Genomic DNA, 16,894 nt, shown 5'->3' with positions numbered 1-16,894 from the left:
TTGTAAACCATTCACAGGAAAATAAACTTGATAGTCATTTCTCCATTGACTGACAATTTCCTTATTTTGTGCTTTTTTTTTTTTTTTTTTTTAAGGGTCACTGTAAATCTTGGAGCATAACAGAGCATACTGTGAAAGGTGAAGGCTGTTTCTTCATCCTCCATTAGCTCACACTGTAAAAAAGAATGAAAAATGTCTGCTGCATAAGCTGATCTTTTTCACATTTCATCTTCACTTCTCAACAGGCAAATCCATTCGATAGCCATATCATTGAGGGTTGTTTTCATCTGTTATCACTGAAAGGTATCCACTTCCTGAAACTCAATTAAAATTTGGTAAAAGAGCAAATAGTGCACAGGGTTAATTATCGTTACATTTCTGCACTCTTTTTAAGAATAATAAAAGAAAGTATGTACCTCGTTTTTCAATCAGCTGATTTATCAAATTCCTCTGAAATATCTGGAAAGGTTCTTTCTCATTCTTAACTATGATGCAAAATTTAAAATATAAAAATATCTGGTCTAAAGATACAAGAATATGTTAGTCAATAGGAATAAGGTTGTTCACAGAACATTAACCTGAGTCTAATATAGTTTATTTTTGATTTTAGTTATCAAAGCTAAAATCCAAAAAGTCTAAATTGAAGAGTCACAATTCACAACGAAGATAACCAAAAGGTTTGTTGTTGTTGCTGTCTGGCCTCAAGTCGATTTCTACTCATAGTGACCCTGTGTAGAGTAGAATTGCCTTTAATCTCATATAAAATGAGAAAAGTAATTCCTAACATACAGTTAAGTTTAAACTATGCTGTCTCAATTTTATATTTCTCGATCAAAGATAAGTTAAAAAATTAAAAATAGTACTTTGGTTTTATCCATAACTCCTCTGAAGATGTCAACATAATTTCAGGTTTGAGACAGATGATTCTGTGGTGTAAACTACAGGCTGAGGGCTCGCTGGTTGGGCACTTGGGATGATGGGTGAACTCTCTGGCTGTCTTAACTAGCTGTTCCCCTTCATTAGAGGATGTATTTCCTCTGCAGCATCTTATGCTCATACAACTTTTGTTTCCCTCTTTTTTCTTGAAATTTGCAAGCATATACTAATAATCTTCTTCAGTTTTTTTTTTCCTTAGAGTCCATGGCCAAAAATTCAAGCAAGTGAGATTGCCAGACTTTTGTTAACCTAGCTGTCCCTTCCTGCTGTGATGCCTATAGGTCTGTAACTTTTATGTTGGGATGGTTAGTATATTATTCATTTAGATCTTTAATGGCACCCCAAGGGCCTAAGAGGGTTAAGGAATCTTTCAGAATTCACAAGCACTCGCAAACTGAGGTTGTAAATAGAACATCTTTCTAAACATATCTGAGGTGTGGGGTTCCAAAAGGCTCATTTACAAAACACGTGGAGTTAGACCTCCATGAGATTCAAGAAAGAACTTGTTTGACGAATCATTCTTTGTTTTGTTTTCTTAAGGTCAGAAGTCTGAGAGGAAGCTCTTGTAGCAGAAAGGAGTCTACTTGGAAGAAGGAATGTATTCCCACAGAACATTCCTGGTTTGATTTTCAGGAATTCGGATTTGCAGACCATTAGTGTGTAAGTCGGTGGTAGTTTAGCAGAGCTTTCCAGATGTAAAGAATCAAAAGGAAATGTAGTTGTTGCAAAGTGCACTTTGTTTTGTTGATTTTTTCATTAAGTTAAATGATCAAACCAACTGTGAGAAATGGAAAGGCTTGGAAAACAGCTATGAATTAGGTTTTGAGTGGTTTTCTGTTCTTACCAAAGAGGCAACCATGGTGGAAAGAGAAAATAGCTGGCTTCCAGAGTCAGAGGTCTGGGTTCCAGTATTGTGGAATATTCTTCAAGAGTATTCCATCATCTGTAAAATGTGTGCTACTCCCATAGTATGGCTCTTATGAGGATTAAATGGGATAATTTATGATGTATGCAATGACAGTACAATGTAAAGACCTTTCCATCTGTCCATGCATTCACTTGTTTATTTATTTATTCTATCAGGTATTAATTCTTCATTAAATGTTTTAATAGGCGATAATATTTTGTTTCTTGGTTATTTCTTCATTGATCCTCAAAGAGCCATTGACTGATGGAATAAACAGAACACTAAAAAATGCTGAGCTTGGAATAAGAGTTTTATTTTTTTTTAATAGAAAGTATATGACAGTGGAATTACTAAGTCTAATACGTAGTACAAGAATGGTCATGATGTTAAAGTATAGCCTAAAAGCTGGGGCAACTATAAACTAAAGCAAAGAACCACGAAGGATGAGATTAGAGTGCTTTCCTGATTAGTTTCTGAGAGGAGGAAAGCCCTTAGGTCTGGGGAGAAATATCCAGATAGGGATATTATCATAATTAAAATGATAGGCAAGAATAAGCAGCCCCTTTTAAAGAAATGATCAGTAAACCACCCTCACTAAAGTAGAGAGCTATAAGAAAATACTAAAAGATGAATTTGGGGTAGGACTACATTATGAAGATTCTGAAAGGTCAAATTGAGGAGCAGAAATTTGACTTAATGGATAAAGAGGAATCCACTAAAGCTTCTTGAACTGGGGAAATATGCCATGAACAAGATGGACAAGAATAGAGGATGGGAGCTGAGAGGTTGTTTAAGAGTATGTCTCAATCATACAGATGTGAAGGAAAGAGATTGAACTGGAGATGTGAAATGGGGAGGCAAGGATGTGGATGAGACCTTATTTTTTAAAAAATGACAGGACTTGGTGACTCAGAATGGGAGGGAAAATGACAGGCAGGAACAAACAATGCAAGGTTTTAAGCCTGGGGCCTAAGAGGGTGCTTTAAATATTGACAATGATGGAAAAGGGTGTGTTTGGAAGAGCACAGTGTAGACACCTACTTTCGCTTTTTTCTAATGTTTTGTTTTGTATGTTCTACAGATTTTTAAGAATGGTTAATGAATAGCTCTGGTGTCAGAAATCTCTTTTATAGTTCCAACTTCATCACTTAATGCAATGATTCAGGAGTTAGAAATTTGTTTTGTATTTCCAGCTTTGTCACTTACTAGCTGTGTGGCCTGAGCAGGTTATTCAACTGTCTTCATCTCTAGAATGAAGGGAGTGACAGTACATGTCAGCTTGTTATAAAGACTAAATGAGATAAAGCATTTAAGCATTTTCACTGCAGTTACTCTGTAAATGATAAAAAATCAAACTAGTTGATGTCAAATAGATTCTGACTTATGGTGACACCATGTGTATCAGAGTAGAACTGTGCTCCACAGGGTTTTCAATGGCTGTTTCTTTTTTGGAAGTAGGTCCTCAGGACTTTTTTCCAAGGCACTTTTGGTTAACAGTGAGTGCATTAACTATTTGCACCACAGGGACTCCCTGTAAATGATAGCTGTCACGTTTGAGTATGTTTAATTCTAATTTAATAAAGAGATATTAGTAAAAATTCTGTGATTAGATACATTTTCTTGGTGAGAGAATGTGAAGATAAGGTGGCCGACAATTAGACCTTTATAGGCTCCTTAAAATTGTAGTCAGACAGCAGAGCTAGAAAACAAGCAGAGAAAGTGGTTAGAGAAATATTTATTTATTTATTTAATTCATCAAGTATTTTTGAATATTCACTATGGGCACAAAATTGTGCAAAGCACTGAGGCAAGGTTTGCCGATGTGAAAGGAGATATTGATTTTCTCCACTAAAATCTTCCAAATAGGTTGGAAAGAAGATATAAACATAATGAGGAGTTAAGTATCATTGAGGGTGGAATATGATATAATGCTTAAATGATCAGATTGCTACTACATGCTACAGAGACTCTTGGAGAAGAAAGTCAAGAGGGATAAAAGTAATGTCTTGAAAGAGTGGTCAATGCTCACTATCTACATTTCCTCTCCTTGTATTTTTCTCTTGAATCCACTCCATTCAGCTTTCACCTCATCTCCCCACTGAAACTACTTTTGTCAAGGTCACCAGTCACCAATGACTTCCACATTTCAAAATTCAGTGGTCATTTTCCATCTTACATGACTTATCAAAGCATTTGACCCAGTTGCTCATGCCTCTTCCTTAGCTTCTTCCTACATCAGTGAGCACTTATCCTTAGCCTCCTTTGCTGGGTCCACCCGTCTCCAGACCTCTTAACACTGACGGGCCCCAGGGCTCTTTTCTTCTTTACACTCGTTCCCTTGATAATCTCATGTCTTTAAATACCGTCTATATGCTGATCACTTCCAAATTTGTGTTTCCAGCCCGGACTTTTTCCTTGAATTCCTGACTCATAATATGCAATATCGCCACACACCGTGTCTAATAGACAGCTCACACTTAACATGTCTCAAACTGCACCGTTGATTTCTCTTCTCTCTTTGCCTACCTTTTTCTCCCACAGTCTTACCCACCACATTAATGGTGACTCCATTCTTTCAGTTAATCAGGGCAAAAATCTTGGCGATAACATTGTCTCTCACACCCCATATCCAATTTATCAGCAAATTCTGTCATCCTTACCTTCAAAATATCCAGGCTTGGTTCACTTCTCACCACCTCCACCACCATCCTTACTACCAAGTCTTCATCACCTGTTACTTGAATTACTGTAGCAGCCTCCTAACTGTTCTTCCTGTTTCTGCTCTTGGCCCCTTCAGGATGTTCGTGACACAGCATCTAGAATTATTCTGTTAAAGTCAGGACATGTCTCTCCTCTGCTCAGTATAAGGGCATCCTGTAAAGACTTATAAAACTAAGTCCTTACCATCGCCTTTAGACGTATTACACAATCTGGCACATTTGATCTTATCTCCTTGCCACCCCTTCCTGGCTCATCTGCCCCAGACACATTGGTATTCTTATTGTTCCTCTATTATACCAAGCACGTTCCTGCCTCAGAGGTTTTTCACTTGTCATTTCCTCTGCTTGGAAAGCTCTTTCTCAAAATATCCACATGGCTTACTCCCTCACCTCCTTCCATCTTTACTCAACTGTTGTCTTCTTACTGAGGCCTTCCCTGATCACTCCATTTAAAATTATTTCTGCATTATTTTTCTGTCTCTCTTCCTTTCCTTAATTTTGCCATAGAACTTATCACCATCTAATTTACTGTATATTTTAACGTATATTTTATTTATTTTCAGTCTCCCCACACTATAAACTCCTTGAGGACAAGGACTTTTGTCTATTTACTCACTATTCTATCCACAGTACCCAGAACCACTGCTCATTCAATAAATTTTTTACTGAATGGATGTGTTGATTTGGGGAACCGTCATGGAGGAAGGCCTGGACCTGGATGTGGAACGATGGTTGGATTTGGAGAGGTGCAGAGGAAGAGGAAGTGGAATGGGAAGAGTATTCCAGTTAGGAGGAACAGTGTAAGAAATAAAATAAGGTTTGAATCACACCTAGTATAATTAGAGGGCAGTAAGGAGATATCTCTGGCTGAAGCAAAAGTTCCTGGGAGCACTATGAGATTAGATTTTGATGGGTGGGGTGAATACCAGACTGAGATAGACCTTAATTTCTGTCACAAGGGGCTCAGACTTTATCTTGTGAGATAGGATTTTTAAACTCCAATCCACCATCTTCTGGGGTGGTGTTTCTCAAAGCATGTTCTTCTGACCGCTTTCATCAGAATCATCTAGGATGGTTGTTAAATAGCAGATTTCAGGGACAGAGTCCACAAACAGTAAACCCTCATCTAAAGTGGGGCTTGGGAATGTGCATTTTCATAAACCCAACAAGTTATAATTATGCAAATTAAGGTTTGAGAACTATTGTCTTAAAGTATCTTCGACAGTTATTAGTTCTAGCATTGCTTGGGGATGGGAAAGAGGCAAGGACGTGAGGCAGATAAAGCGATAGCGGATGCAAGCACTCTACCCCAAGTTCAGCCAGGGCATTTCTGAGTTCCTCTGTTTTGCCTACCATGTTTTTGAGCGAGAGTTCTTTTGAAGAAACAGTTTCTTGGAAAAAATAAATAAATTCATAAAAACAACCCTACTCTAGAAATGGGGGTAGAAAGGAAGTTTTTTGTGCCAGAGAGTAACAGGACAAATATGTTGTTTACGAAATACTAGTTGGGAAGTAGTGTAAGGAATTGCTCCACACCTCAGGCAAACATTTATTGAGCCCCTACTGAGTCCTAGGCATCACATTAAGTGCTGCAGGTAAAAACATGAATAAGATATAGCCCCTATCATTATGGTGCTCATAGTTGTGAGAATTAGTGGGAGTTGGAAAGACTATAGTCAGGAAAACCAGTTGGAAGATGACTTTCCAGATGTGAGGTGATGAAAATCTGGTCTAGAATGGTGGGTAGGAGATGGATGCAAGAGATATTCTGAAGGAAGACTTGACAAGACAATCTGTTTGACTAATACATGAAATTAAGCATTACACAGAAATAATGAGCTGATTCTGAGGTTTAAAAGCTGTGGAAATAGAAAATTGTGGCACCACTAATGGAATTATGGGAGCTGTGAATAGGAACTGGGGTGTGTGTGTGTGTGTGTGTGTGTGTGTGTGGTATTGAGGGAATTGTTGAGTTCATCCTTGAATATTGTGTATCAGACAGCAGCAGGACATTCAAACGAAGATGCCATCTGGGGGCTGGAGATTAAATTAGACTGGAGGATAGAAAGGAAAGGGGAGGGTTGGAAAAACAGAAAATTGTCAGTTTGGTGGCGATTTGTAGGAAAAGCCAGCATGGAAGACGAGAATCAACTGTCAGAGAGGTAGTGAAGAAATCTGGGAATGATGGTTTTGTGGAGTTAGTTATTGGTGCCATGTACTCTAGAGTAAAAATTGAGAAAGAACATTGAATTTAGTTAAATATAGGCTACAGGTGACCTTAGAGTCATGCAAATGGAGTAATGGAAATATGATTTAAGGGGTACTTAACTAGACCGAGGAGGCCAGGAAGCAGGAGCCACAGATGTCTACCATATCAGGAGTTTAACTGTGATAGGAAAAGGTGCTAGTGATTTTTTTTCTTGACCAAAGGCCTCATGGTTCTCCTTTCTGCCAAAAAGATTCATTTAAAATCTTGGAGCTATAAGGTACAGTGTTCTGTTGTTCCATGGGTATGCTTAACCCCATTTACTAGGTCCTGAGTTGGTGGTAATTGTGATAATGGTTTTCTCTAAATCCCCTCACACCAGTCCCCATGGGTCTTTCACCTGGTGCCAGAGGAGAAGAGGATAAAGCAAGGACTGGTTGTAATAAACCTTTGGGTAAGACACTAGAAAGTGGTGAAGCTACTGCAAAGAAATAAGATTTGTGGGGTCCCTGGGCAGGTTGACGCTAGAATTTAGGTATCTCCAGGAATTTTTTTGGTACCAGGAATACTTGGACCTGGAAGTGAGGGGCTTAATAGGTCAGTCACTGAGTAGCCCATTAAGGTCAAATTACCCATTCAGCCATTGATTTCTGAGAAGAGTGTTTGAGAGTTTTGAGGGTAAGGGAGCTTGTGCCTTCTGGCCTGAGCCTCACATTCTCATCCCGCTCCTTTCTCTGGGGTTAGGTCTGCTTGAGAACTTTATCCAGTCATGTAATATTTGAGCCCTTCACAGATAAGGACTTGCTATTCCAGAGTTTCTGGTGTGCTCTCTTGCAAGTAGTAGATTAGACTGATTTTTGGACATTGTGTATTCTGAGCATGGCTGAACGTTCAGAGCAATCCAGTTCAAGGTAAGGCTGGAGGTACGAAACTGAATGATACAGGCTAGTGGAGAAGACAAATTTATGAACAGTGTGATGTAATTAATTCAATAATCCCTGGGAAAAGTGGGGAGAATAGGAGGTGATCTCTGAGCAGGGTCTTGTAGAAAGATTAGGACTTCATCCAAAGGTTGATTTGAGAGGATTGATTCAAAGCAGAGGAAAAAAGGTGCAGAGGCCCCAAGTTGAGACATAGACTTGCATGTTCGAAGCTCAGAAGAATGTGGCCCAGCAGGGGTCAGGTGGCAGGAGATGAAGGTGGAGATGTGGACACAGTCCAGTTCACAAGGGGTCTTCTGGGCTGAGCTAAGGAGCTTGACTTGATTTTCTAACCAATGGGGAGTTTCTGAAGAGATTTAAGGATGTGTGCAACATGGACATATTTTTGTTTTAGCTCTCCCATTCAAGTGGCAGTGAGGAGAGCACATTTATGAAGGAAGAAGCTGAAAAAGAAGAGGCCATTTAGAAGTTATTGCCATACACCAGATGACTGATGCTGTGAATCTGAGCTGAGTCAATAGTAGTAGCAGGAACAGAGAAGAGAGAGATGAGAGATTTTTTTGGTGGGGAATTGAGAAGTGTTGGTAATTTTATTTTTGATGTGGAAGATACAAAAGGAAGCTGGTGATAGGGAATCCAAGGTTGAGTAAGGATATTGTTGATGTGTTGTGAGATTGTTAACCATTGTCATAGGGCAACATTTGTAGTAACTGTCAAATGTGAAACTATTTTGTTCTGTAAGCCTTCATCTTAAGTGAAAATAACAGCACAATTCGAAGAGCGTAGTCAATGTCACTGAATTGTGCATGTAGAAATTTTTGAAATGGTGTATCTTTGGCTATGTGTATTTTCACAAAAAAAAAAAAAAAAGAGGTTGAGAAGTTAGAGGGTTGATATGTTGTGGGGTTGTTAACCAATGTCATAAAACAACATGTGTACCTGTTTCATGAGAAACTGTTTGTTCTGTAAGCCTTCACCTGAAGTACAATAAAAAAATAAATTAATTAATTTTTTTAAAAAAAGAAGAAATAAGAGAATCTGATACTTTGATTTTCTACTATGATAGTGGTGTCACTCATCAGTCAGCTTGGGCTGTGATAATGCTGCAAAACAAATAAGCCCCAAAGCTTGCCAGTTAAGAATAAACATTTATCTGCAGGACTGCAGGTCAGCTTTGGTGGGCATGCTCCCGATCATGGGTCAGGTTCCAGTCTAGTTCATGTGTTTTCTCATTTCAGTACGTGCACTGGAGAAAGTAGTTTCCATTTAGTGTGTGCTTTCTCCTAGTGGAAAGAGGAGTGAGTGGAAACATGTCTTTTTAGGGCTTTGATTAGGAAAGAAAGGAAGGAAGGAAGGAACCTTTTGCATATATGGGGATGTATACTCTGCCAATGTCACTGTGAGGCATTGCAAAGCCATTTGGCAAAGGGCATGGGTTTAATTCTAACTATAAGTAGGGAGCTCCAATCTATTACAGCAACATGCCGGCAATTGAATATTTAGGTCAAGGGAAATGTCAGAACTGGAATTATTAACTTGGTGGTCATTGGGTATAAATAATAAATAAAACCATGAAAATGGACAGGATTGTCTAGACAGAGTGCAAAGAGAAAAAGTTACTAATGGAGCCCAGAAGGGCACCAGTGTTTAACATATGAAGATGAGCACACGGATCATCTCAGCGATTTAAGAGAAAAATTTGGAGGGAGAATTGTAGCACCAAAACTAAAACAGGGGAGAGATTTACAGGAAGGAGGGAGTGAGTGTTAATGGTCAAATGATTCTCAGATTTGTTTTAAGTCTGCCTTGATGAAGAACGAGTATGCAGAAGGAGATCTTCTTAACTAACCTGAGACGTTTCCTTTCAAATCTAAAGGGCCAATTGATACTCACAGAATCATTAGGCATATAGCAGGAATAATATAGGTAAAACACATGGTTCCTGCCATGTGGCTGGCACTCAGCAAATGGTATCTATTATTATTCTACTGAAAACAATGGTGCTTTGAGAAATTACCACCTATTTAGCACAAAATTTGATGCTAAATCATTTTGCTTTGGACTTTATCAAAAGCATTTTACTATTGAACTGGAAGCAGCAGAAAAAAAGTAACATTATATGTTTTATTTATAACAAGGCATGGTCCCTGGAGATAACTATGGTGAAACTCCAGTATAGTTGTTTTCATTTAATTTGATGGTAAAAAGGGAAATTGAGAGGGCTGTTGTATCCTGTGATATCTCGTATTTAAAAGGTGTCTGATGCAAAGTATCCTTATCATTATGATATTTGGGTCAAAGCAGCCATTTATTCCCTGCCTGTATGAATTATTTTGTTTTCGAGGTCTGTCTTCATATGGCCAAATCAGGATAAAAGCTGGAAAAACCTGTATAGTTAAAAATATTTCGGTAGTTTAGGCTATGGAAATGAAATATGCATTTGTGGACTCATTTTCAGTTTTCAGGTAACTACAGAGCTTGCAGCCTTTGTCCTCATAATTCCTTCCATCCCTTTGTGGCTAAGAGTCCCAGTGTTCTTCCTGGCTGAAAGCAGATACTGTATTTTGCTCTGTTAACAGAACATTGGTTATCAAATTCTTTGTCTTTAATGATTCTGCTTTAGGGAAATGTCAATTAATAGTCCCTGGAGGGACCACCATGAAGAATTTCTGTAATTAGATTATAATGCAAAGGTGCTTAGTCACAATATTTAAAAGATTTTTTTAATTATGATTTTTGAGCAATGACTCCAATCTTCCCATCTTTTACGTCCAACTGCTTTTTTAATGCTGGCTTTCTTCAGTTTCTCTTATTGTGCTCATTTTCTTTTTAAAGTTTGTGAGTATAATTAAAACTACCTTACCTTTGAGAACCCTCTGTCCTCATCTAGCAGAATAAATGAAATAGGGATACAAAGACTGAGTATATAAATTACCTCTAAAAAAGAAAATGCCTTCTACATAAAGCTTTTTGATCCCCTTTAATTTTTTTTTTTTTTATTCCAGGGCTTGACAGCTATTTTTTTTCTCTCTAGTTCAGTGGTCTTGTTATTAAAGCATTCTTATAAAGGTAATTTAGCATACATGCCTCATCATTATTAAGCAAGTTTGACTACATTCAAATACCAAATACTCTAAGCTGGTAAAAATCACTTTACAAATGATACTTCCTTCCTTCCACAAATTAGCAAAATATCTTGGGGTGTATAAGAGCAAGAGGGTTTCTTAGTTGTCCTGAGTTACATTTAAGAATTCTGCAAAAGTAGTGGAAATGTCTTTTTGTCTCCTGTAACAAATATTCATAAGTATGATAAGGATGCCACTCTGAGTATAGATTCTCATAAATCAATGACATTAAACACATGTGCAGAACAATTTATATGAAAAAGTGATATGATTAATAAAATAGAGTCAACCCTTGACCCAAAAGAAAGGTTATAAGGGTGGAACAAGGAATAAATGCACAAAAAAGCTTTGGCTCAAACACACAAGCACACTTGACTTACAATCTTTGAAGTGCACAGAACAAAATATCTTAAACTCTTAATATTTTTGAAAATTGTGATGAACTATACAATTGTTGTTCATGATGTAGGTAAGTGTTTTAAAGAAGAAATGACTTTACATTTAATCATATAAAAATAGAATAAAAGAATTTTAGAATTAGAAGGCATTTTAGACATCATCTAGCTCTACTTCCTCGTTACATAGAAGAGGGTACTGAGGCCGGGGGAATTTTCAGGCACTTGTCCAAGGCCATACAACATTTCAATACCAGCTCCCACTGGGCTCAGGACAGAAGAATGATACATGCTTTAGAGGCTTTTTGGCGCTGTTAAGAAAAAAAGAGGTACAATGTAGTCCTATGTACAAAGTGATATGATCTGGCCTGAAGCTTAAGCAGGAACACAGCTGGGTGCTTCATAACAACAGCTTTCTGTTTTTACTTGAATTTTGGGCAAAAATACGGTGATACTGATGCATTTTAAGACAGGTTCATTTTAGGACAGAGTTTTGTAGAACCCAAAGCTGATTTCAATTTCTGTCTCTTTCCCTTCCCCAGCCCAAGATAGTTCAAACTTTCACCCCTTGCCCTCCCACTCTGGTGGAGAAAATATAAACCAAACCAAGCCAACCAAAACAGCTAATTACAGTTATCAGAAGTATCAGTATATTTCAGATGAATTCTTATTTTAATTTCTTCAGTTTCTAACTATGAGGAAAATTATTTCATGTTACTGTTTCCTTTTGAAGTTGGGAATTCTTTTAAATTATGTATTTTTTGGAGGGAAATAGATATTGTTGCTTTATACTGTTCATTTCGGTTTGGACCAGGTAAACTAGGGGAAAAGTGAGGGGCAGAAGGTTATGTTCTACAGCAGTTCTAATTTGTGCTCAGTTTGTATGTGTATTAAATTGTGTCACACGAAATTTAGAGAGAGGGTGATTTCTGAAATGATTCTCAAGATGAGTAAAATCTAAAAATACTGGCATGGATACTAGTCTCCTTTAAGAATAGACACCCTTTTGTTCTAACCCTGGTGAAATCCATTATTGATATATTCTAAGAGTACATTTTACAATAGCCTAATACTTTAAGGAGAAGAATGTATGCGAATCATGCTCCTATTATTTGTAGGTTTATTATTATTATTAAACCAATGATAGGAAAGAACTTGCCTACCTGCCTTCCCTCCCCCCAAATTCAGTCATTAAAATTAGAGAGGTTTGACAAAAACAGGAAGTTTTTCAGTGTTACTTGGTGGCTTAGCATTCTTTTCTGATTGAGGACTACAGGAAATGAAGACTCCTGCTAAGACACAAAAAAATGACAATCCACGGCTGTTTTATATCCCTGGGCAAGTATGATCCAGTAAGAGTTGAATGTCTGGGCAGAGGGTCTCAAGTCATTAACATAAAAAGCTCTTTGGTGCCCTGTGTCATAGAACAAAGTGTCAGGCCAGTTCCCATTACTGGGTACCTGTGGTGCTTTTCTTAAATAATCAGTCCCATTCAGACAGAGATTTTAAGGTCCTTGATCGTCTTTCTATTTCACAAGCAGTAATTTTTTAAGGCTAAATGGCACTAGAAGCAGAATATTTTTGAAGTAATGTTTAGAAAAGAACACTTGGGATGTCCCAAAGCTGTCCTGATTCTTGCTCCTTCTTCCAGAGGCCAGGCAAAAGTCCAGCTCTGACAGCATTGTGCAGGGGTATTCTGGGTAGAAGAAGCCCTGGTGGCGCAGTGGTTAAAGCACTTGGCTGCTAACCAAAAGGTCGACCATTTGAACTCACCAGATGCTCTGCAGGAGAAAGAAGTGGCAATCTGCTTCCATGAAGATTTGCAGCCTTGGAAACCCTATGGGTTCCCTATGAGTGGGAATTGACTGGACTCAGTGGGTTTTTTTTTTTTTTTTTAATTCTGGGTAGAGGCAGGCAATGCTCACTCCAGTGCCATACTCCCACCCGGGAGGGCCTGGAAATTCATGTAAATGTGGGGATCAATTTTCCCAAGGCTTCCTAGATCCTAGAGACTGGAATCTGACAGAGCTTCCTTTGCCTTAACTTTGACCCTTCAGCCTCAGATATGGGTGCTCCTAAGACTTTTATTATTCTTTAAACTTTTTAAGAGCATGAAAAACCTGATAAGTAAAAATGAAGCCTAGATAACACTGCTACTATGCAATATATATATTTCTCCCCCAAGTGAATTTTCAGAGTTCCAATTAGAAGGTGTGCTTCACTGTCTTACTCTGCATATGCCCCCAGTAAATTCCAAGAGGTCACAGCAGCGGAGAACAACTTGCGAGATTCTAAGAGCTCTTTAAAGAGCTATTTTTAACTGGAAGGGAGCCTGTAGGCCTCAAAGTGCCGGCTGGTATGTCCTACAGTGCAGATCTAAATTGGAGGCTTTTGGGGATCTGATTCGAGGCGCAGGTCTCAGCGGGGCTCCTCTAGCGTCTGCTCTAGGAGAAGGTGGTTCTGATGATTGGCACCCCAGTAGTTGGGGGAGTGACCAGCGACCCCGGGGGGGAACTCAGGCTGCCCGGGGCCTCTTTTTTTGAGTTCACATTGTGTCTGGGCCTCGCTCTGCTACAGCAGAATCCTTAGAGCCGAGCGTGAGGTGTCCAAAAGACAGACTTGAGGAAAGACATACCTAAGACTCATTAAAAATCACGATTCTATTTGGATGCCGCTAACTCGGGCTCCTGAGATACATTTCAACCCATTTCTTACAGATTAATCTCGAAATGTCATCCTGCAGTGGGAATCACTCCCGGCCAGGCTCTGGTGAAGGGCAGACTTGGAGAGGTAATGGGAGGAGTCGGGGGAAGAAATGCCCTCCGCCGCTCTCTGACTTGTGGCCCGAGTCCCGGCCCGCAGAGGTGGCTCTCCCGGGCCCGGCCGACCCAGAAAAGCCTGGCTCCGGACCTTACTGGATCCGGAAGAAGCGGGCCTGAGGGTTGTGCGCAGGAGAGGCTGAAGGGGAGAAGGAAAGGACAGGGTTTGAGGGGGGATGGCGGGGGCGGGGCAGAGATACAGAAACAGAGATTGTCAAAAATCCTGACAGAGACACACGAGGTAGAGGGAGGCAGAGGGATGCAGAAAGATCCTGAGAGACAGAGGCTTGGACCACAAAACAGAGAAAGGAAGGAGGCAGGGAGGGAGGGGAGAGAGGAGAGAAGAGAAGAAGAGAAGGGAAGAGAAACTGAGACAGAAGCAGCAGAACGGAGAGACTGAGAATGAAAGAAACAGCGACAACACACAGTGAGAGTCGGAGCAGAGAGGCCGAGCCTGGGAGACGCCGGTTGAGTAGGAAGTGTGAGGAGCGAGGGAGGTAGCCAAGGCTCGAAGCAACACCTCTCCCCCCGACCCTCACCCCCGCGCTTGGCCCTGCCGGCAGCGAGCGCGCAAGGTCGCCCAGTCCGGTCGGTTGCCGCGCGCTGAATGGCTGGCCGCCCGCTGTGCCCCCGCCTACGGCCCAGCAGCCACAGGTCGGCGGCGCTCGGCGTTCGCGCCCGAGGCGGGCGGGGGCGCCCGGTACCCTCCTGCGCTCTCCCACGCCCAATGCACCTTTCCACCACTCCCTTGGCCGCCGCGGTCCTCTCCACGTCCCCCGGGGAAGGGGCACTGCGGATAACACAGTGCCACAGATACCGCAGGAGCCACTTCTCCTTGCGGCCCGGCCGGCGGAGAGCCTGAGAGCGGGATCTATATACATCGGGCATTAATTAGTCTTTGAGGAATTGTCCTCCCGCGTGCCAATGTAATTGCCAGTGTCAGGAACGTTGGCGTGCCAAGCCACGACCTTGAGGAGAGCCCACCACCACAGCTGCGCCCCGAATCCCAGATAGCTCCAGGGCGTCCCCCGGAGGCTGGGCAGGATCAGGGACAGCGCCCGCGACTCGGCTCTGGAGAGGCTGCTGGGCTTCCCAGTGTCGCGCAGTGAAGTGCAGCTGCTCTCTGCTCGCGCAGCCTCCCGGTTCTCGTCACCCTACCCCTTCCGCAGAACCTCGGACTGCCCGCCGCTGCCGGCCGGGTGGCTTTTTTTTCTGAAAAGCCAGTGTCCTATCTCTGAAGTTCAAGTCCGGAGGACTTGCCCAGTCTCCTCCCCCTAAGTCTAAGTCATCGCCACCATCCTCTGGCAGCTGCGGGAAGCCGGGAGCTCTGGACTGCTCGTCCCAGTGCCAGCGCCGGCAGTCCCAGTCCGTCCGGCGCAGCAGCCGGGCGCGTTAGCTCTTTTCCTCCGTCTCCCCCTCCCTTTCTCTCTTCCTCTCTTTCCTCCTCTACTTCTCCCTTCTTCTCTTGCCTCGTAAGTTTCCTGCACTGTGAATCCAACTGTGCCAAGCCTAGGCTCCCGCGGAACCAATCCTAAGCAAGACCCAGGCCCGGGAACGCCGACTCGGCCGAAGCTGGACGAGGCAGCCGGACTCGTTCGCGCCAGAGCATGGAGACGAATCGCCAGGGAGGGCATGTCCGGGGCGCCGGAGAAGCCAGGCCCGAGTAGTTCCTCCATGGAGCCTGCCCAGAGCGGTCCCTGCTCGCCGGATTCGCCCTCAGTCCTGTGCGGTACGTAGCCTCCGCCTCCAGTGTCCCGGAGGGGACACCTTGGGGCGGGGTGGTTGGGCTCGAGGAAGGGGCGGAGGGGAGGGGCACTGGCTGAGGAGAAAGAGCACGCCTGGCGGGTGACCCTCATACTCCAGGGCAGGCTTCCACTCTCGAAGTTAGCGTCTGGATGTGCCCCTTGGCTGAAAAAAAGTAGTGCTAGAGATGTGAGTGTGTGTATGCGTGTGTTCAGGAGGCTCGAATGGGTAAACTGAGCCCTGCTCTCCCGTATGCAAATTGCATTGCCTTTCCCCACCCCCTCCCCACAGAACGTGTGGCGAAATCCAGCGCCTAAACCTGGTCAGCTCTACCTACCCCTTCTCCCCGCGCCCCCCTCGCTCAATCTCTTCCTCTCTCTCTTTCTCCGTCTTTCTCTGCTGGCGTGTACGTGTGTGAGCACTGCCAGGGCTGGCGAAGAACCAGCCGCCGCCTTTAGTCCGAGCTGCCCGGCCATCAGACTCCAGGGCAGGTCTCGCTGCCAGAGGCGCTCGGGCTTGGAATCAGCCTGCACGCGGCTCTGTGCGCCCTGCCGCTCGCTGCCTGCATCCGCCGCCCGGGAACTCGCATCCGAGGAGCACCGGCTGCTCTCACCCTCCCGCCCGCGAACCGAGCGCTCGCTTTTTCCAGGCGCTGGATTTACTCGTTTTTTCGATTTTCTCCTATCCCCCTCCTGGGTGTTTTGGTCCATCCCTCCCCGCCACGACCCCCCATTCCCCGCTTGGTCGCGAAGCCTAACCTTGCCCGCGTGGTCATGGGATGTCTAATTTCATTTGTATCTAGGCTGCTGAGAGCGCACCTTGCTCTGTAAAGTGGATGTCAGGTGGATCTATGGTTCTGAAGGAACAAAGACTCAGCGAAGGCACTGCCGAGGAAGTTTGAGACGCGGGAGGATGCAGGCTGCGTGCTGGTACGTGCTTCTCCTCCTGCAGCCCACCTTCTACTTGGTAAGTCGCGGCCGGTCGGCCCCCCCAGCAATCCCATCTGGGCAAGGAGGAGAAGCAACTGGGGGCGCGCGGGAGGAGGGCGAGGTCGCCAGTTCCGCGAGAGCGGCGTTCTTAGCGACCGTGTTGGAACAACTTT

General features: G+C 42.7%; 1 protein-coding gene across 1 annotated transcript in view; it reads left to right on the top strand.

The window, feature by feature from the left end:
- The first annotated feature begins 14,975 nt into the window (after positions 1-14,975).
- NXPH1 (neurexophilin 1) overlaps positions 14,976-16,894 on the top strand; it is a 346,034-nt gene continuing 344,115 nt past the window's right edge. Inside the window, exons 1-2 of the mRNA XM_004386119.3 lie at positions 14,976-15,778; positions 16,595-16,758. Of these exons, the coding sequence (XP_004386176.1) occupies positions 16,705-16,758 (54 nt within the window). The 5' untranslated portion in view covers positions 14,976-15,778; positions 16,595-16,704. The remainder of the gene's footprint in view (positions 15,779-16,594; positions 16,759-16,894) is intronic.

Source organism: Trichechus manatus, unplaced genomic scaffold (assembly GCF_000243295.1).
Source record: "Trichechus manatus latirostris isolate Lorelei unplaced genomic scaffold, TriManLat1.0 scaffold00156, whole genome shotgun sequence".
In the NCBI taxonomy this organism is placed as follows: Eukaryota; Metazoa; Chordata; class Mammalia; order Sirenia; family Trichechidae; genus Trichechus; species Trichechus manatus.
The sequence above is the reverse complement of the archived record's forward strand: the minus strand, read 5'-3'. Positions and strand labels throughout refer to the sequence as shown.